Here is a 23765-nt window from a genome sequence, read left to right as displayed (position 1 = left end):
CAAAATGAACACACAGGCTGTTAAACATACAACATACAACTGGCGGCGCCTGGGACCCTATTTTGCATATGACTGACTGTATGTTTGGCGGTGGAGAACTTGTGATGACTCACTGGCAAGTAATCACCAAAATATAAACATTCCCTATATCTGGGTTTTTCACATGCAAATGCCGCATATTTGAATAATCCTGAATGACACACAATCAAAGCAGCTGTTTGCAGGGGAATTTGTTTCATTTGGAAAGTTTTTTTCATTCTATGAAACAAAGAGACTGATTTTCAACTAATTTTTGTATCAAGTTACCATCCTACGACATTCACAAACAATTTGTACATGATACATGACCTGTGTGTTTCTCGGAGCACAGAACAAATGCTGAAAACAAGACCCAGAAGCTAGTGCTCTGTACAGCAGTTTGAATTTCCCGCATTTGCATAGGTTAGCCATAATCCTCTTTATATAGGGCAGTTTTGTCTTTAACAGGTTCCCCAGTGTTCTCTCCAGAGGGTTTTCACGTATCGGGCCCGATATCCTTTAACTTTCATCGATACGCTATCAGATTGCTTAGGGTTCGATAAATTGCACGTTACATTGTTCATCTGTTATTCTGTCAGCTGACGCCTTTGTTGTTTTCAATGTATACTCGCAACCATTGTATTGATCCTTCACACATAAGCGACAAGTAAAACTAAAGAGTTTCTAATTAGTTCAAATGACTATTCCACCCTCTACCACTCCCAGACAGATTTCATTGAAGTTTGCCATGAGTATTATTTTCGATAGGAATAAAATGCTTAAACCCGCTAACGGTTGTGTGATTCACACTACGGTACAAACAAAAACCAGCCTATCCGTAATGTCGGTTCAGTTGTAGAAGCATGTCTGAACTACCAAATTTTCACAAACAAAGGATGCCGTGCCATTTTGCTATAATAAAGTATAAAAGTTAAACAAACACATGAAGTTGGCATTCAGTGTCTCGTTCGAGTCTGTCTCAACCCAATAGCGATTTGTGTTGTTGGTTTACTCCCATGTCGTGAAAAGAGTTGAACAGACTAATGTACCTTTCGATAAAGTGGTGATGTTATCTCCGATTATCAGTTTCATGTTCAATTTTACTCCGAAAACACTTTTAGTTTGTAGTTTGACATTGTAGACTGGTACATCGTACGACTACGATGAATGCATGAATTTTCCAATATGGTGGCCATGACGTCACAAACTATCGCAAGTTTTTGAAGTCCTCAATGGGGAAGTATAGTAAGTCTCATGTATCACGAAATTTCAGACTAACACGATGTCTGCAGGTAGCTAGCTGTACACAAACTTTTCGTGTTTCAAAAGTCTTATTTATCTGTGGACGTTTAGATTGAAATAATTTCAGCTTTCCTAAGAATAATAATCAAAAACACTGGTTTTAAAAAAACTGTTGGGAGTTTCTCATTGGTGCTAATATTTTGTAGTAATAAATTGGCCTTCAACTTTCCTTTGGCCACATATACATGTACTACTTGTTTGATATTATGATTTACTTTGATTTTATCATTATGCTACTCAGGAATATAATTATTTTGTCATTTAAATTTATGCTAATTTATGCTAATGACCCAATATCCTATCAACAAATCCTGGGGAGAACACAGGTTCCCTGGTTAATTTACCGGAGCAGAGTTCCCACTGATCCCACAGTGGTAAAAGTGTCGCCATGATCAAAGTGAAACTGTAAAATGGAAAACATACAAAATGCTTTGAAGATGATGTTTTAACTAATAAAGAAGGCACGCTAGCTTCACATCATAAAATATCTTCAGTATGATTGTAATTTGTCTTGGAAAACAATGCATTGTCTTATTGTATGTTTTGCTTTCCAGTATGGTACTGAGAATTGATTGTTTTTATTTTGATTCATAACATGCATGTACCCCTGTCACAATCAACGTAAAAAGCCTCAACACTAACTTTTGTTGCAACAGTGTTGTGTCTACTGTGACCTGGAAAGTTACCTGCATCATGCCAAACACATGTATATAATGTCAGTCGACAGCACAAGATGGTATGTGTTTATATGTCAACGATAGTTGATCTGAGTCAGCTTCAAGTTTGTATGAGAGTTCAAGTGCCGATATTGATTTGATGATTCTATCAGTAGGATAGCAAACTTAATATCGTGTAGTATCGTGTGGTTTGTTGATTTATGTGAGACTATGTTGAATAAAGTATTCTCCGTCTTGCGGCTGATCTCACGAGATATGCAAATATGCCTAACAACAGTTGTCAAGGAGGTCTTGCCATATTGTTTACATGAAGGTCAATGCATTTGTCTGAAAAAAATACTCCCTTTTGTGACCATATACAACCGTAAGTTGTCATGGAAAACATTGACAAATTGAAAGTATCAGAACTAAAGAGCATGTTATGAAAATATGGTGTGTCAACAACAAGTCACACCATCATGTGTCAACAACAAGTCACACCATCATTTTCAAATTGACTGTCATTTCTGGGAATACATTGTCAGTGTCAAACTTATGCAGCATACTAGATGGCTATAATATTTCAATCTTGAGAAATGGTAATTAATGACAAGCAGAATCGAGTTTTGATTATTAGTACACATGTACATGGTGGAAGCATTTCCTGTCACCAATTTTCAGTAGTACTTGTAGTATTTAGTACGCTATGCACATGAATTGTAAATAAGCCTTAAGCCCTTATGTACCGTTGACATTTACACTGTTGAAAGCTAAAAGTCTTACACATTTTTTAGAGAACAAATGTCCTGTTTTGGTCTTAGAGTTCAGAATTGAAAAGTTCTTAATTATTGAGACAGGTCGGGAAATCATAGTCAGTTCTTGACAATCGTATTCTGATTTTACCATACATTATCTTCATACAATACCAGTCTAGTTCCTGACGACCGTATTCCGAATTCCGAGGGGAATAGGAGCAGGTAAATTTTTTCTAACTACCTATTTTGCATATTGTCCCTAGACCTTTATATAACAACAGTACACATATTACATGTTACGGCCGATAGCGACTCTCCATTTACCATGTAAACATCGATATCCAATGATGTTCTCGGAAGGTAGTTAGAAAAATTTATTTGCTCCAATTCTCCTACATGGCATCAGAAATCGGTTGATATCTTTGGTAGGTATGGTCCAATTGTAACAACGACACGATTTATCGAAAGATTATTAAATTTGGGAACAAGGAAGTGACGGAAGGTAAAATCTTTGAAATGTTTGCTGATTAAAACAGCCGGTTGAAAACTCATGTTTAGGTACGGTAATGGTGGCTGCCGTCCAAACCTTGTGTCTTCTGAGTTATATTCTGAGACATAACTCGGGAAACAAATGCCTGTGGGCAGGAACTAGAATAGGAAATCACGATATGTGAAACACGTGTCAGCAGCCATGTTTATACTTGAATTCGATGAATGTGTTGTAGAACTCAGTCCAAATTCGTAAAAGAAAACGACATGGTATCTCTAAATTTTAATTTGAAAATACATATATATATATAGCTGATTTATAAATTATATGATAAAATCAAAGACAGTGAAAACATTTTTCACATGTTTTCAATGTTTTTAGTGGACGCGGACAATTTAGCTGACGAATTACAGACTACAAATTACATCATTGTTAACTATTTAACTGCTCGTTAAAGTGAAGTGACCGTGTCCTCTTTGTTATGTGTTGGTTTTGAGATGATGCTCCGTGACATATAAAGTCTTAGGAAAAGTTATGACATTGTATCAAATTTTAGATGTTGTTTAAAAATAGGAATACAATACATGTACAACAATTTCGCTGCCTGGCATGCAAGATTAACCATAGGGCCTGCAATCCCTCGAGTGGATCCAAGTCTAATTCAAAATGTAATATTTTAAAGTTTGTGTTCAACCGATTTCAAAGGTAACACTGTCAATTTCAACCACTCTTCATCTGCACCCAGACGGCCAAAAATCACCGTAGTAATGCAGGGGGGGGGGGGGGGCGCATGCCGGCAACTTTTACATACGCACATCGTTTTTACAACCATACTTTAAAAGTTTGATTCCCTTGATCTATCATACTGTTATACTGCACTGTACGTACGATTACGTTGATAACAATGGTGTTGCTAGCATTTGACACTACAGCTTGACCACTCTAACGTGGTTGCTGTGGTGTCTCGTGGGATCTCGTGAGATCTTCCACGAGATGGATTATGCTTTATTCTTACTTATTCAACTTATTCGTCAATCCAAAAAATCATACTATACTTCACTAGTGGAAGACAACAGCAATGACCAAAAAGCTCTGTTCAAAATCTTTTCCACACTTTCAGGATCTTCAAAGCATAACAGTAGTCTACCGAGTCATGACTCACCACAAGAACTCGCTGAACATTTTAGTGCTTACTTTATCGACAAAATTGCAGATATATGCCGTAACTTGAATTCATTTGATTTTGGTGAAACCCAGGCTACATTTAACATCACGACCAATGTAACCTCCACATTCAACGAATTCCAACTTTTCAGCCCAGATCATGTACACAAGATCATAACCAAATCGCCGTCTAAGTCCTGCAGTATTGATCCTATCCCAACATCTTTGTTCAAGAAATGTATCACAGAACTGGTACCGATTCTTACAGAAATCATAAATTCTTCTCTCCAGCAAGGCATTGTCCCTGATTCATTCAAATCGGCTGTCGTCACACCATTACTGAAGAAATCATCGCTTGATTGTAATAACTTGAAAAACTACCGTCCAGTATCTAATTTACCATTCTTCTCCAAGATCCTTGAAAAGGTTGTCGCAGCACAGTTAAATGCATACCTCTCAGACAATGCCTTGTGTGAACAATTCCAGTCCGCTTATAGAAAATACCACAGCACCGAAACAGCGTTGCTCAAAGTCCATGATGATATCTGCACTTCACTTGATGCCGGCAAGAGTGTTCTGCTTGTCCTCCTCGATCTATCGGCGGCCTTTGACACTATCAACCATGATATCTTACTATCACGATTATCTGACATCGGCATCAAAGGTACCCCCCTGAACTGGTTTGCATCATACCTCTCCAATCGTCAGCAATCTGTTCTAGTTAAGGATACTGTCTCTACCCCAACTCTTCTTCAATCAGGTGTTCAACAGGGATCGGTACTTGGTCCTCTACTCTTTTGCATTTACATCTCCCCACTTTGTCAGTTAATTCGGCAGCATAATCTTAACTTCCACCTATACGCAGATGACAGTCAACTCTACAATGCTCTTACTCCATCAGACATCTCTCTATCGGTTAGAAACATGGAAGCTGCTGCTAATGACATCAAGATGTGGATGACCAAAAATAAGCTCAAACTCAACAACGACAGAACTGAAGTCTTACTCATTACATCGAAAATCAGTCGACCTCAAAGTCCAACTATTGATAACATCCATATTGGCGAAAGTACAATTCAACCAGCCGAAACAGCTCGTAATATTGGTGTAACTTTCGATTCTCATCACACGTTAAAAAAGCACATATCCACAACATGTCAATCAATCTACCATTATCTCAGGAAAATTGGCTATATCCGTCCTTACCTCTCCAAATCTACTTGTCAGAAACTCGTCCAGGCATTAATATCAAGCAAACTTGACAATGGTAATGCCCTACTCTATGGCTTACCCAACGATCATATCAAACCACTCAAACATGTTCAAAACGCTGCAGCAAAAATCATCATGCGAGCCAGGAAATATGATCATGTAACACCACTTCTAAAGGAACTACACTGGCTACCAGTTCAGGACAGAATAAAGTTCAAACTTTTGCTCATGACATACAAGTCCCTCAATGGACTCGCTCCAAGATACTTATCAGACCTTCTTCACTGGAAAACAGCTACGAGAACACTGCGATCAACAAATAAACATCTCCTATATGTACCTAAGTACAAGCTGGAATCTTATGGAGGAAGATCGTTTTCTTCTGCTGCGCCTCGTCTGTGGAATGAACTACCAATTGAAATTCGCGAACAAGTTACAATTAGCACATTCAAAAAACACTTAAAGACTTACCTGTTTTCTAAAACATTTTGACTGTACAGCGCCTTTGAACTCTTGTCATAGTGGAATTGGCGCTATATAAATTGCATCGATTGATTGATTGATTGATATTCGGGCAGATTCACGCGTTGGAAAGTTATTTCAATGACAATAGAGTAATGTTTACCCGAGGCTATGATCGAACAATGGGAGGAGGTTTGTGACCAATCTGTCTATACTTGTCTGTGGTACTTCCATTAGTCAGATCAGTAGATGTTTACAAATGGTACATTCACTGTGCAATGTGTTGATTGGGCAATTAGCCTGTGAGTTACAAGGTCTAATTACGATCCCAAATTTCGAAGGGCCAGGCCAGACTACATTACAACATGTCACGTGCAAGGAGGGTACTACATGTACATACATAAACAAACTGGTGTGTGGGAATGTGAAGAAAATTACAGGCCTTCGCTAGTTTTCTGTTAAACATTACATGTAAAAGCCTGCAACCCTTAGCAATAATGACAGCATAACACAGAAATAAAGATATACTGTGTGAAATTACGATTTAATACAAATTACTCAGCTTGGAAATACAACCCCATCTTGACATATTCTTGTCCTTTTCAGTTGCGCTGACATTTACAAACATGTACATGAGCTCTACATACCTTTTGCTATGAACTATGAACAAAGTTCAACTTTCCTTTCTTGGCAGTGTAAATCATATTATATATATATAATACATCCGGGTACCAGTTCTTCTGCGAGTTCGAATTCCATCACTTGAATTTCCGTTAAAATTTAGTCGTCCGAAGATCGCATTCAAGTGTGAAACTCTGAGTAACGGCTCCGTACCATAACTTGTGTATTTTGTGTAATACAGCTCTACTTCTCAGTATTGAGCGCTTTTCCTTCAGTTTATGACTTACCTCTTACACTGAATTAGTATATATATATATATATATATATATATATATATATATATATATATATATATATATATATATATATACAGTAAAACGTCGATTATCCGAACGTCGAATATCCGAATTGATCGGTCATCCGAACTGACTACGTGTCCCCCGAAAAAATCTATTGTTCCGATGTCAAAGTAATGTTTCGGTAAAAATGTGAAGTTTGATGAATGACGATTGACATGTGAATGAGCGCGGTTTGTCTTGGAGCTACAGTGTGTATTGTTTGTAAACAATCACTGTCCACCACTTGAATGACGTGATGTTAATGACGTACGGTAAAACAAAAGACGACTACATTGAGTGTGTTGGAACGAAACACCTTCAATAACATCTCAATAAAGTTGTTCTCCTATTGACCGCCCGTTGTCTTTTGTCTTTTGTATGATTCATAAAAGATTTGAAATGATTGTGAAATGGTGAGAACGGCATGTCACACTCTGACTAAAGTGATGACTTTCAAACAACTTGTCGGCATGAGATGTAACGCAACCGTAGTTGCGGCATTGCTACTTAGACCATTGACTGTGATACCGAAAAGATGATTGTCGGTCAGAAGTGAAAGGAGTTTCGTTTCTTTTTCCAATAAAGATTTTCAAAGGTGTAAAACTTTTTCAGCTTTGGCCTACCTATAAATCTGCGATGTCTAGGAAGGAATCCTCACTTGATCGTGAAACTGAAGATAAAGAAAACGATGTCCCGTGTGAACCAGTACCATCGCACGGCGAATCGGCAGCTATGTTTTCTCCGTGTTTGTTATGGCTAGAGTCGCAGCCTGATTGTGAATCTACCCAGTTGTTATTGCTCCGTAGTTTACACAGAAAAGCAGCAGACAGCCGTGCAATGAAACAGAAACCCCTGACTTCATTTTTCTGAACTTTATTTTTTTTCTAATTGAGTGGCTAAATTGCGGACACATCGTTTGTACACATTGATACAATTTGATTACATTTACATGTCAGTGAACACTATTTATAGATGCAACCATGACAACAGTGCGTTCTTATCAGCTGTCCACCACGTCGTCGTCTTTCTTGTAAATACGTCTTTTGATTTCTTCTACACACATTCAATTCACAATGTCGTTTTCCTATCATATTCAACTCTTTATTTAGTTTTAGTATTAAATAAGTACAGTTCATTAAAAAGGTTTCTATGGAGTACGGTACGTTTCATTTGTCTGAGAGTGCATGTAACATGTGTAAGTGTGATATGCAGCGTACGTGTACGTTCATTCTGTATGAGTGCGACCTTTTGACCCCGCCCCATCCCATCTCGATGCAGATCGCATATCCGAACTGACCGCATATCCGAACTAAATGCATGTCCCCGTAAGCGTTCGGATAATCGACGTTTTACTGTATATATATATATATATGACGAGTGATTTACTCACGAAACAGGCTTGTAGAGACGAAAAACCCGACTTGATTTTCTTCTACCCTCAACATATATATATATATATATATATATATATATATATATATATATATATATATATATATATATATATATATATATATATATATATATATATATATATATATATATATATATATATATATATATATATATAATAATAATAATAATAATCAGGGCTCGAAATTAACTTTTTTAGTTGGTAGTCACTTTGACTACCACTTTTTAAAACTGGTAGTCAACAGGGAAGATTTGGTAGTCATTCCTTTTTTCAGCATTTAATAATTTATGCATAAACAAAACATTAAGTAATAAACGTTCTGATAACACCTTTTTTTTCATGAAATTAGTGACATTCATATTATGCAAACATTTGACCTGTCCTAAAATAATACATGTAATATCATACTAGTATCATAGTAAGTAAATATCATATAAATGATTATTGTGTGTACCAAGCTGTTATTTAGCAATGTCCACTTGGAAACCTCAAACTGACAGTGACACAAATTTTGGTATAACACGTAAATAATAAATATACACATATTTTACATTCATTCAGTCACACACACATATATACATGTACAAACATCCCAAACCACCACCCCCCCACCCCCACCCACCCACCCACACACACACACACACACACACACACACACACACACACCAAACAGTTACTGGCCTCAAACATATATACAGGACGTGACTGAGAGATTGACAGAAATAAACTTCAAACACTAACTAAATCGCTAGTCACACAACAAAAGTACGCACTTTCCATGTTGTAGTTTATTTCACTGAATCAATAACGGTGTGAGGTGTAGAGTTACATGTAATGATTAGTGGCTCATTCCATTTCAGGTGTGTGGGTTGCTTGTCAAACATATAACACAAATGGTCTCAAATCTGAGCATTTATGCTATTTATTATTATTTACTTTGTAAAAGATAAAACGTCATATGATAAAAAATACACACGGTCACCATCCATTTCAGTTTCCCTTAAATTAAAAAATAACATGCTATGACCCAACCCTAGAGAGAAATGGTATGTGCCAAGGCACGTCCCTCAAATCTTATCTGTTACTAATACTATCTATAAACACAGGAAGTCATTCTGATTGTGTCTAGGATTTGTCTCCTCCGCTAAGGGCTTCGATAAACGACATAAATTTTCATCCTTCCACTAAAGTGAGGTATCCTAGTATTGAATGACTAGTTGTAAAATACTATTACATTCGCGATTAGTGGTGGGAGAATGATTTTATTCCGTATATTTTCCTAAGTTTTGTATCATTTTGATCGCAACTGTGTGACATGGAAAAGACAATGAAACAGTCATTAAATCAATAGAGTGTTGCGTTTGAGTAGACGTTATGGCGTTTGTAACATCACATATCTGTCCACAACCATTCTAAACCTGTTATACATATATATATATATATGTACACGTATTACATAAAATTCAATTGAATATATATGACATGGTCGTGATGGATAAAGCGATGTAACATTCGATTATGTAGGTCTTTGAGTAAGGTCCGGTTTGACACAACATTGACACTCGTGTACCAAAATATCCATCCTAAGTTGCGTTCAAGGAAACCGTTAGTTGCGTTATGATTGAACACAGTGCCGCTGCATATAGTTGAGGATGAGTAGCCTTCCATGCCTTCCATTTTTAAGGGAATATTGATAAATTATCCATGATTTCACAGTTGTGTCACCTTCAAGGTTGTGACCGTTTATTTGCATTGTTTTAGTATGCACGTGCTATGCAGATGCACATGTAAACACCTTGTGAATGTGATACAATGTTACACAGTGTAACAATATCATCATGCCTGGAATGACACATGTATATCACGTGCTCTCCACCACATGTATGCCATACATTTCATAATTTCACATACATTTTAGCATTCGGATTAATATATTATTACATGTTATCGGCTATTCATGAAAGTGCCAGCACAATGACACTGCATTTTCGATTGCTATCAAAATCAAATAAAAAACCATACGATTTTAGAAGAGATTCAAATGACTTAAAATCTCAAAATTGTATCGCAAGTAACGCGAAGATAAAAAAATTTAAATCAAGCGATTGTAGGAGTGCGAATTTGACATTTAATTGTGAATGCTATGTCAGATTTCCCATAGAAAAACAATGGCTGTGTTCTTTTATAACAACTGAACTTTGCTCACGTTCAACTTTTTCAAATGCACACCAATCGGTCTGAAAATTCATAAATAGAGATCTGAGGGGTTATGTAAAAAATCTCTTGGTTTTAGGTTTGTCATTGTTTAAATTCTTTTCTGGAAAATGATGTGCTATCGCTGACTATGTTGTTAAAACTCATTAAGAAAACTATTGTAATTTGTAAACCGGCACATTATACCATGTGTACATAAATACAGACCTCTAACTTCGTTTTTCTGTAAGTAAATTACACGTAATATATACAGACTGACCTTGCATTTGCTTTCACAAAAATCAGTCTTTTAATTAGTCCCCGCCGGAAGAAGTCCGGAACGGGGACTTATGGAGTGGGTTCCATCTGTCCGTCCGTCCGTCTGTCCGCAGCCGTTTCTTGGAGATGCCTTGAACGATTTTTTTCAAACTTGGTACAGGGGCAACATACAATGGCATACATATGCACGTCAATTTGTTTCATGATACGATCCAATATGGTCGCCTAGCAGCCATTTTGTTTGCAAATTTTTCCTGTCTAAAGCCATAACTCAGACATGCTTGAACAGATCTCATTCAAAGTTGGTATTAGGACAGTGTTCTATGGCATATATGTGCATATTCATTGTTGTCATGATATGATCCAATATGGCCGCCTGGCAGCCATTTTGTTTATGAATTTTCATGCCCAAAGCCATAACTCAGACATGCTTGAACAGATCACATTCAAGTTGGTATTAGGACAGTGTTCTATGACATACATGTGCATATCCATTTTCATCGTGATATGATCCCCCATACCCGACCAATCCTTTATTGTTGTAGGCATGTCCATCAAGCAGACACAACATATCTAAGTCTGTTTGATTTAGGTTCACAAGTGTTGTTCCGTGATCAGAGTAGTGATAATTCCTTAAAACCCAAACATAGCGGGTACTATGTCATTCTCAATGACTTGTTTCATGAAAGCTGTGTGGCAAATAAAATCGAGAGTTTCGAGTTATTCCATATACTTTAGATTAATACCCTTCAGCAAATAATGCTATCAACAGGTCAGCCATATGTGTTTTACGGACACTCACCACGGTCAGTTCAGTACAACTGTATCCATATCAGAAAAACTTGAAATCGATATTCTTTTCACTAAACTTTGCAACATTATTTTATGACAACTAAACTTCTCTTAGCTCATGTTCAACTTTTTCAAATGCACACCAATCTGTGTGAAAAATCTTAAGTAGAGACCAAAGGGGTTTTGTGAAAATCTGAGTCATCGCTACCGCTACCGCTACCGTAGTTGTCAATCAAATATTAGTGCCAAAATGCTTTGGGAAATATTGGACAATTGAGATCTTTGCTGGGATGCAGTGCTAGTGCCAATTTAGTCATAAATAAAATAATATTGTTATACTTTTATTCATATACATCAAGTACCAAGCTCCCAATTGTTACGACTTGAAGCTTGAATGGGAAATGTTGCACAATTAGTTGTGGGTGTAAAACGTCAACCTTTACGTCTCATACACAACAACCATAAATGATAATCCTCTAAAGTCCTCCCAAAATTGTTCATTATTTAAACAATAATGTACGCCCTCCCAGCCCATAATGGACGAAAGTAAACGAGGCGACAGCCAAGCCCATTATGGAGTGCAAAGTTTGCTTGAGTCCATTATGGACTGGGAGGGCGTACATTATTGTTATTATTTTATAGTTTTGCCAATTCCAGTGAATTTGTAGACCGAGAAACGCAAAACAACGTATAATATACATAGCGCTGAACATCGTCTGCCATGTTCGGCCCGGAAGCTGAATACTAATCATAGCAACACACGTATGTCACGGTACACGTACACACACACATATACACTTCAATGAACTGCTGTGTGAACACAAATTTGTTTCATGAATGCCGATGCGTTGTATTTTTAAACAGTGGAAATGACAATCATAAGAAACATACATTTCGAAATAATACCTAGTCGTATGAAGAAACAGAACAAATAAGCTTGTATTGTTATGCTCGTTTCCGGGGCCGCGATGCCCAATATAACGGAGTACATTATCAGTAATAATGTAAAGCGATGACGTCACAAAATTCACTGGAATTGGTAATGCTATAATATAATATATAATATTTAAACCCCTTCACTAATAATAATAATAATGATAAATTCTTATCAGCACATTACGCATCAGCCTCAATGCGATTTACAAAACTAAAAAAAGGTTAAACAGTGAAAGTGTCCAATAAAAACAGAAAGACCTGTTAAAACCTACTATCCTAATATTTTTATCCAATGCATATACTTGTATATTATTACCAAGCCATCGGTTCTCAGGACTAACAGTCTTCAAGGAGAATGTCACGCCCTGTATTTTCATAAAGTATGGGTTCTGGAGAGTCATCACCTACTTTATGAGAGATTTCAGGGAAATACCAATTTGAACTTCTACATCAACTGGGGATTTGAACTGTCACATCTCCTCATTGCCACATTGCCTTGTTGGGAGTAAACAGAAATGCATATGCAATTATAGGTAAAGTGAATATTTATGATTATTACCTTCTGTACATGATATTGAAATGTTGTCTTGTTTGAATCACAGGGAGCAGTTCATCACACAAGACATCAAAACTACCAGCACCTCTTGCCCCACCCATCAGATCAACTCCTTCTAGACCCCCGTCAACCAGACCAATTTCTGTCCCAAGTCCAGCTGTCACACCTAGAAGAAGTTCTTCTAGGTCAATAAAAAGAAAGAAGTTTGATGATGAGGTTGTGGAAAGTAGTCTAATCAAGTCTAACAGAGGGAGGTTACCAGTACCACCACTTGAAGGACAGGGACAACCAGAAACACAACAACCAGAGAAGAAAAAGGTAAATTTTAGTATGATCTCTTCAGTCAGGGACAATATACAGTTTTAATGGCTGGAGACCAATAGTAGGAACACAATTATAGTTGGGTTGGGGGGGGGGGGGATTTATAGCTTTAGTGATTAGAACCAATACAGTCATATATTTCAGTCAGGGGCAATATACATGTACAATTTAATGACCTCATACCCCAGTCAGCCATGGGTAATAAAAATGAATTAATGACCTGATACCTCATTCAGCCATGGGTAATAAATGAATTTATGACCTTATACTTCAGTCAGCCATGGGTAATAAATGAATTTATGACCTTATACTTCAGTCAGCCATGGGTAATAAATGAATTAATGACCCGGTACCTCAGTCAGCCATGGGTAATAAATGAATTTATGACCTGATACCTCATTCAGCCATGGGTAATAATTGAATTAATGACCTGATACCTCAGTCAGCCATGGGTAATAAATGAATTAATGACCCGGTACCTCAGTCAGCCATGGGTAATAAATGAATTAATGACCTGATACCTCAGTCAGCCATGGGTAATAAATGAATTAATGACCTGATACCTCAGTCAGCCATGGGTAATAAATGAATTAATGACCTGATACCTCAGTCAGCCATGGGTAATAATTGAATTAATGACCTGATACCTCATTCAGCCATGGGTAATAATTGAATTAATGACGTGATACCTCAGTCAGCCATGGGTAATAAATGAATTAATGACCTGATACCTCAGTCAGCCATGGGTAATAAATGAATTAATGACCTGATACCTCAGTCAGCCATGGGTAATAAATGAATTAATGACGTGATACCTCAGTCAGCCATGGGTAATAAATGAATTAATGACCTGATACCTCAGTCAGCCATGGGTAATAAATGAATTAATGACCTGATACCTCAGTCAGCCATGGGTAATAAATGAATTAATGACGTGATACCTCAGTCAGCCATGGGTAATAAATGAATTAATGACCTGATACCTCAGTCAGCCATGGGTAATAATTGAATTAATGACGTGATACCTCAGTCAGCCATGGGTAATGATTGAATTAATGACCTGATACCTCAGTCAGCCATGGGTAATAAATGAATTAATGACCTGATACCTCAGTCAGCCATGGGTAATGATTGAATTAATGACCTGATACCTCAGTCAGCCATGGGTAATAAATGAATTAATGACCTGATACCTCAGTCAGCCATGGGTAATGATTGAATTAATGACGTGATACCTCAGTCAGCCATGGGTAATAAATGAATTAATGACCTGATACCTCAGTCAGCCATGGGTAATGATTGAATTAATGACCTGACACTTCAGACAGCCATGACTAATACATTGTAAATGAATTACCCAGAAGTCAGTGAGAGTCATTACTTGAAATCTGTTATAGCTTTTGTACACATATATTTATTTGAAATTTATTGTTTGATTTGAAGCCATCATCAAAGTCTTCTTCATCATCATCATCAGCTAAGAGAGCCAAGAAACAAAAAGTAAGTAACACTTTGGCATTAATGTAAACACAATGTCTACCTATTGCACCATAATGTTATCTATGTACGGTTACAATGATCTCCCTAGAGTAGACTATAAACACAATGTCCACCTATTGCACCATAATGTTATCTATGTACAGTTACAATGATCTCCCTAGAGTAGACTGTAAACACATTGTCCACCTATTGCACCATAATGTTATCTATGTACAGTTACAATGATCTCCCTAGAGTAGACTGTAAACACAATGTCCACCTATTGCACCATTATGTTATCTATGTACAGTTACAATGATCTCCCTAGAGTAGACTGTAAACACAATGTCCACCTATTGCACCATAATGTTATCTATGTACAGTTACAATGATCTCCCTAGAGTAGACTGTAAACACAATGTCCACCTATTGCACCATAATGTTATCTATGTACGGTTACAATGATCTACCTAGAGTAGACTGTAAACACAATGTCCACCTATTGCACCATAATGTTATCTATGTACAGTTACAATGATCTCCCTAGAGTAGACTATAAACACAATGTCCACCTATTGCACCATTATGTTATCTATGTACGGTTACAATGATCTCCCTAGAGTAGACTGTAAACACAATGTCTACCTATTGCACCATTATGTTATCTATGTACAGTTACAATGATCTCCCTAGAGTAGACTGTAAACACAATGTCCACCTATTGCACCATTATGTTATCTATGTACGGTTACAATGATCTCCCTAGAGTAGACTGTAAACACAATGTCCACCTATTGCACCATAATGTTATCTATGTACAGTTACAATGATCTCCCTAGAGTAGACTGTAACCACAATGTCCACCTATTGCACCATTATGTTATCTATGTACGGTTAGAATGAGATCCCTAGAGTAGACAATAAACACAATGTCCACCTATTGCACCATAATGTTATCTATGTACGATTAAAATGATCTCCCAAGAGTAGACTGTAAACACAATGTCCACCTATTGCACCATAATGTTATCTATGTACGGTTACAATGATCTCCCTAGAGTAGACTGTAAACACAATGTCCACCTATTGCACCATAATGTTATCTATGTACAGTTACAATGATCTCCCTAGAGTAGATTGTAACCACAATGTCCACCTATTGAACCATTATGTTATCTATGTACGGTTACAATGATCTCCCTAGAGCAGACTGTAAACACAATGTCCACCTATTGCACCATAATGTTATCTATGTACGGTTACAATGATCTCCCTAGAGTAGACTGTAACCACAATGTCCACCTATTGCACCATTATGTTATCTATGTACAGTTACAATGATCTCCCTAGAGTAGACTGTAAACACAATGTCCACCTATTGCACCATAATGTTATCTATGTACAGTTAGAATGATCTCCCTAGAGTAGACTGTAAACACAATGTCCACCTATTGCACCATAATGTTATCTATGTACGATTACAATGATCTCCCTAGAGTAGACTGTAACCACAATGTCCACCTATTGCACCATTATGTTATCTATGTACGGTTACAATGATCTCCCTAGAGTAGACTGTAAACACAATGTCCACCTATTGCACCATTATGTTATCTATGTACGATTACAATGATCTCCCTAGAGTAGACTGTAACCACAATGTCCACCTATTGCACCATAATGTTATGTATGTACGGTTACAATGATCTCCCTAGAGTAGACTGTAACCACAATGTCTACCTATTGCACCATAATGTTATCTATGTACAGTTACAATGATCTCCCTAGAGTAGACTGTAAACACAATGTCCACCTATTGCACCATAATGTTATCTATGTACAGTTAGAATGATCTCCCTAGAGTAGACTGTAAACACAATGTCCACCTATTGCACCATAATGTTATCTATGTACGATTACAATGATCTCCCTAGAGTAGACTGTAACCACAATGTCCACCTATTGCACCATTATGTTATCTATGTACGGTTACAATGATCTCCCTAGAGTAGACTGTAAACACAATGTCCACCTATTGCACCATTATGTTATCTATGTACGATTACAATGATCTCCCTAGAGTAGACTGTAACCACAATGTCCACCTATTGCACCATAATGTTATGTATGTACGGTTACAATGATCTCCCTAGAGTAGACTGTAACCACAATGTCTACCTATTGCACCATAATGTTATCTATGTACAGTTACAATGTTCTCTCTAGAGTAGACTGTAAACACAATGTCCACCTATTGCACCATAATGTTATCTATGTACGATTACAATGATCTCCCTAGAGTAGACTGTAACCACAATGTCCACCTACATGTATTGCACCATAATGTTATGTATGTACGGTTACAATGATCTCCCTAGAGTAGACTGTAAACACAATGTCCACCTATTGCACCATAATGTTATCATTGTACGGTTACAATGATCTCCCTAGAGTAGACTGTAACCACAATGTCCACCTATTGCACCATTATGTTATCTATGTACAGTTACAATGATCTCCCTAGAGTAGACTGTAAACACAATGTCCACCTATTGCACCATAATGTTATCTATGTACAGTTACAATGATCTCCCTAGAGTAGACTGTAAACACAATGTCCACCTATTGCACCATAATGTTATCTATGTACGGTTACAATGATCTCCCTAGAGTAGACTGTAAACACAATTTCTCACGTTCCTGCTAGCTGAGAATGTGGCACAGCTGTTTTGCTGCTTTATCCCCGGTGACCTTGAAAATGGAATGTAAACTTGATATTTTTTAATCATGGTCATGATGTTTGAGAGTGCACCATCGCATTGTGTGCCTTGGGCTCTGGTACGGTAACAACAATAGAATTTTCGGTCATACATTGCAACAAATTATTAAACTAATGTTTACAAATTTAGCTTGTCTAGTACCACAAGTAGTTATGTACAATAGAGTATTTTCCGTCTCGCGGCAGATCTCGCGAGATATGCAAATAACCTAGCAACGGTTGCTACGGAGGTCAAGCTTTGCGGAGTGGCCATGTTGTTCATATGAAAGTCAATGCATTAGTCTGAAAAAAATACTACCGTTTGTGACCATCTACAATCCTAAGTCATCATGGAAGACATTGAAAAATTGAAAGTACACGAACTAAAGAGCATGTTGCGAAAATATAGCGTGTCAACATCAAGTTAAAAGAAAAATACGCCAGTGTCACACTGTCATTATATTTCCGAACTGACTGTCATTTCTGGGAATACGTTGTCAGTGCCAAACTTATGCAGCATACTAGATGGCTATAATATTTCAATCTTGAGAAATGGTAATTAATGACAAGCAAAATCGAGTAGTTTTGATTATTAGTACACATGTACATGGTGGAAACATTTCCCGTCACCAATATTCAATATAAGTATATTAGAATGCAATGCACATGAAGTGTGGCGTAGTACTACTACACATCCACCAGCCGTAAGCCCTTATGAACCGTTGACATTTACGCTGTTGACAAATACGGACGAAAGCTAAAAGTCTTACACATTTTTAGAGTGCCAATGTCCCGTTTCGGTCCTAGAGTTCAGAATTGAAAAGTTCTTAATTATCGTCACAGATCGGGAAATCATAGTCAGTTCCTGACAATCGTATTCCGATTTTACCACATGTTATCTTCATACAACAATATCTACCAGTCTAGTTCCCAATGACCGTATTCCAATTTTACCATACCTTAATAACGTAGAGTAAAATCGGAATACGGTCGTCATGAACTAGACTAGTACTGTATGAAGATAACTTAGAGTAAAATCGGAATACAATCGTCAGGAACTAGAATTGGGAATCACCGGCGATGCGTGAAACACGTGTACGTGTCAGCCATGTTTATACTTGAGTTCGATGAACATGTTGTAGAACTCATAGTCCAAATTCGTAAAATAAAACGACATAGTATCTCTAAATTTTAATTTTAAATGCATATATATAGCTCATTTATAAATGTATATGATAAAATCAAAGACAGAGAAAAAAAATCTCAACCGATTTCAAAGTTTTTAGCGGACCCTGACGAATTTAGCTGACGAATTACGGACTAAGAATTACATCATTGCCAACTATTAACAGCACGTTATACAGTAAAGTGATCGCGTACACGTTGTTGTGTTGGTTTTTAGACGACGCTACGCGACGTATAAAAAGTCTATGGAAAAGTTATGACATTGTATCAAATTTTAGACGTTGTTTAAAAATAGGAATACAATATTCGCGACCTGACATGCAAGTTTTCAACCATAGGGCCTGCGATCCTCGAGTGGATCCAACTCTAGTAATATTTTCAAGTTCATGTTGAAACTGTCAATCTCAACCGCTCTTCATCTGCGCCCAGACGGCCAAAAATCACTGTCACGTCTGACGGCTAGTTATGAATTTCACATACGCACATCGTTTTTACAACCATACTTTAAAAGTTTGCTTCCCTTGATCTATCATACCATGGAAGTATACTTCCATGATCATACGTATTGCACTGTACGTGACGTCGAGAACAATGGTGTTGCTAAGCGGTTGACACTTCAGCTTGACCACCCGAATGTGGTTGCTATGCACTCAATGGCGTCTCCCGCGAGACGGGTAATGGTCTATTGGTCAATGTATTGTACATCTGACAATACAAACTTTATACAATTGGTGAATGTATTGTAAATCTTACAATACAAATTGTGTGTGTACAATTGATGTATTGTACATCTTACAGTACAAATTGTGTGTGTACAATTGATCAATGTATTGTACATCTTACAGTACAAATTGTGTGTGTACAATTGATCAATGTATTGTACATCTTACAATACAAATTGTGTGTGTACAATTGATCAATGTATTGTACATCTTACAGTACAAATTGTGTGTGTACAATTGATCAATGTATTGTACATCTTACAGTACAAATTGTGTGTGTACAATTGATCAATGTATTGTACATCTTACAGTACAAATTGTGTGTGTACAATTGATCAATGTATTGTACATCTTACAGTACAAATTGTGTGTGTACAATTGATCAATGTATTGTACATCTTACAGTACAAATTGTGTGTGTACAATTGATCAATGTATTGTACATCTTACAGTACAAATTGTGTGTGTACAATTGATCAATGTATTGTACATCTTACAGTGCAAATTGTGTGTGTACAATTGATCAATGTATTGTACATTTTACAGTACAAATTGTGTGTGTACAATTGATCAATGTATTGTACATCTTACAGTACAAATTGTGTGTGTACAATTGATCAATGTATTGTACATCTTACAGTACAAATTGTGTGTGTACAATTGATCAATGTATTGTACATCTTACAGTACAAATTGTGTGTGTACAATTGATCAATGTATTGTACATTTTACAGTACAAATTGTGTGTGTACAATTGATCAATGTATTGTACATCTTACAGTACAACCTTCAGACTGACCTGGTATTTTGCTACTGAATGCTACATGTATAACCTCTCCAGCACATGTTTGCAATATGAATGTTAAATGCCAGTACTAGTTGAGTGTTAACACTTTGGTAGTACAGTAACATTGTTAATACAGACTGGTGCCGGGGTAGTAGTATATTGGAAGGGAATTCCTTTGCTGCACTACAGTCAATAAATTAAAACATAAATACCATCCATGTAGTGATGTACATTCATGTTGCTGTGTGTTGATCTGATAGCTATAATGTATATTGAGTCATTGAGTTTTTAGAGAGTTCACAGTAGAGCCATTCTTGTCACAATGAAAGAGGCACAGTGGGATACTGTAAATCAACAGAATTCTTAATCATTGACTTTGTTTGTTGCAGCTGCCACCAGCAATCAAAGATTTAGGAAGGTGGAAACCTCAAGATGATCTAGCCTTAATTTGTGCTGTACAACAGGTTAGTCATACATGTTGTAATACTGTGAACCCTCTCTGCAGTACACCTTGCTAAGTTGCAGTTACTGCTATGTTGTAAATGCCACTTTGGTTCCATTTTTAGCACAACTAAACTGATAGGTTCAGCAGTGCTATACATTGTGCAGTGTCAATCTGATTAAAATCTGATGTGGTAAAAGTGGCTAGATGTCTTTACTTACCTTTATTTCAATTGATTTGTGTTGTTTGTTTTGTTATGGCTTGATCATCGCCTACTGGGCAGATTGGTCTGAAATTTGGTGGGAACATTCCTAGGGGTGTGTAGATTAAGGTTTGATCATGACATGATCATTCCATTAGTAAAATGCAAGTAATGGCGAAAAATGTGTCTTTCTAGTCAAAAACCTTTAATTCCAAAACTACTGATTGGGCTGAAATTTAATGGGGATGCATTTAGGAGTGTATACTGATCTCAGCAGTGATATGTAAATTAGGTGTAATCACACAATAATTGCTGGAATGCAACAGAACATAATGTGATTAGTTGTGTTCAAAGTATGCTCCATATTTAATTGAATTTGCAGAGTATTTTTTAGCACAACTGAACTGATACTGGTTCAGTAGTGTTATAGACATGGTGCAGTGTCTGTCTGTCTGTGTGTCTGTATGTATGTATGTGTGTGTGTGTGTGTGTGTGTGTGTGTGGACAACTTAAGGTTGAAAACTTTTCTTTATTGTGCGTCTTCACTGTGCACGTAAAAGAGTGTTCAAACCTAGAGTAGTGAGTACGCGTTCACTTGTGGACTGTACGCATGTACAAATATGGTTTTACATACCTTTGACTGTCTGGCATTCACTATTGTTTTAGCCTACATCTGAAGAAAAATGGTCTGTAAAGGGGCTGCTTTATTTGTTGCAGTGTTCATATGGATTTATAAATCGATTTATGACAGTGAGTTTACCTAACATTTTTCAGACCTGGCCAGTCAGGGAGAGCGATACACCAATCACTGTGTATTGATCTTGGCATACACAGAGTATGGACATAGCAAGTTTTGGGACTGAAAAATCAGTAATTGTGGGTTAGAATTATTGTGTTTTGATTAAATGTATTCTGGGGTATGATTAGGAATTTTCAGATATTGGGCTGCGGGATCTAAATCTATGGTTTTACCTCGGAAAGGCTATATTTTTGCCTCAGACAATATAATATAATTAGAACTCTCCCCAACACTACTGGTATCTCAATGATTACAAAGTTGGCGACTCCAACTTCGAAATGATCTGAAAGTTAGCGAGAGGCCTGTACGTTGAATTATAGAACTTGATGTTCTTGCCGAGAAGTTGGAGAGGCACAGTGATTGTTATTTAAGACTGACTCTTACAAACTATGTAACGGAGACTTAAACTTGGGGCATGCCAGTCAATTTTATCTCAGACCACTAAAAATACAGACTAGAAACACAGCTTTTCCCTTGATGTGATGTTGTCACTTATTTGCTGTAGCTATAATCTTTTAATCCTAATTAGGGGCCATTGTTTATGTATGAAATTGCGATGTTACGTTTTATCACGTAAAGTAACGCAATATTTGGGCATGAGTAACTGCAATAAATTGTAGTGTTTGATTTGATTTTGAAGATTTTTTCTTCTGTGTTTGTACTTTTTTGATTTCGATGTTTAAATGGAAGCAAAGCTACAATTCCTGCATAAAACGTAAACGTAATTAGACAGAAGCTATTCAGATCTGAATCGCAAAGTTGGGTGATAGAGGGACTGTGGTTGGGTGGATTATTCTGCTAAATTATGCTTTGCCTGCCAAAAATTCAGACATCTCCTAACTCCAACATTAATTACGAAGCCTCCAAGACCCAAGAAGTGTTCAGAGGTACCCCAATTTCTGTCAAAATCGGCAAATGTAGCACCCCAATTTCCATACGGCAAATGTAGCAACAAATGCAGCAGGCAGTACACTGACGTCCCAGGACTGACATATCGCCCACGTTTTCAGCATGATCTTGTCTATTTGGGTTTAAATAACATTACAGGAATTTGTAGCATTTGCTTCCTGTTAAACATCAGTACGAAAAAATGGGCACAAAAACAAAAAAATTAGCTTTCAAAATCACAGCAAACCCTACACTCAGCTAGGGCCAAAGATACGTCCCACCCGGATGTTTGCTTGGTGTTTTAGTTCATATACTTGTACTCTGACATCATTGTTAGAAGCTTGGTGTTTTAGTTCATATACTTGTACTCTGACATCATTGTTAGAAGCATGGGTGTTTTAGTTCATATACTTGTACTCTGACGTCATTGTTAGAAGCATGGGTGTTTTAGTTCATATACTTGTACTCTGACATCATTGTTAGAAGCTTGGTGTTTTAGTTCATATACTTGTACTCTGACATCATTGTTAGAAGCATGGGTGTTTTAGTTCATATACTTGTACTCTGACATCATTGTTAGAAGCTTGGTGTTTTAGTTCATATACTTGTACTCTGACATATCATCACTATATATGACATGCTACTTTTTAGTCCCCGCGGACGAAGTCCGGAACGGGGACTTATGGATTGGGTTCCGTCTGTCTGTCCGTCCGTCCGTGCGTCCGTCCGTCCGCAGCTGTTTCTTGGAGATGCCTGGACCGATTTTTTTCAAACTTGGTACAGGGGCAACATACTATAGCATACATATGCATGTCAATTTGTTTTATGATACGATCCAATATGGCCGCCTAGCAACCATTTTGTTTGCGAATTTTCCCTGTCTAGAGCCATAACTCAGACATGATTGAACAGATCTCATTCAAAGTTGGTATTAGGACAGTGTTCTGTGACATACATGTGCATATTCAATGTGTCATGATACGATCCAATATGG

The 23765-nt window shown here is 37.1% G+C and overlaps 1 protein-coding gene across 2 annotated transcripts in view; it reads left to right on the top strand.

Annotated features, from left to right (window-relative positions):
- Positions 1-23765, top strand: part of LOC144450437 (microspherule protein 1-like) — a 97178-nt gene that overhangs the window by 6271 nt on the left and 67142 nt on the right. For both annotated transcript variants that reach the window (XM_078141038.1, XM_078141037.1), the window contains exons 3-5: positions 13235-13506; positions 14953-15009; positions 20830-20904. In XM_078141038.1, the coding sequence (XP_077997164.1) occupies positions 13235-13506; positions 14953-15009; positions 20830-20904 (404 nt within the window). The remainder of the gene's footprint in view (positions 1-13234; positions 13507-14952; positions 15010-20829; positions 20905-23765) is intronic.

This window comes from Glandiceps talaboti, chromosome 20 (genome assembly GCF_964340395.1).
Source record: "Glandiceps talaboti chromosome 20, keGlaTala1.1, whole genome shotgun sequence".
Lineage (NCBI taxonomy): Eukaryota > Metazoa > Hemichordata > Enteropneusta > Spengelidae > Glandiceps > Glandiceps talaboti.
This window is presented reverse-complemented; position numbering and strand designations above follow the sequence as displayed.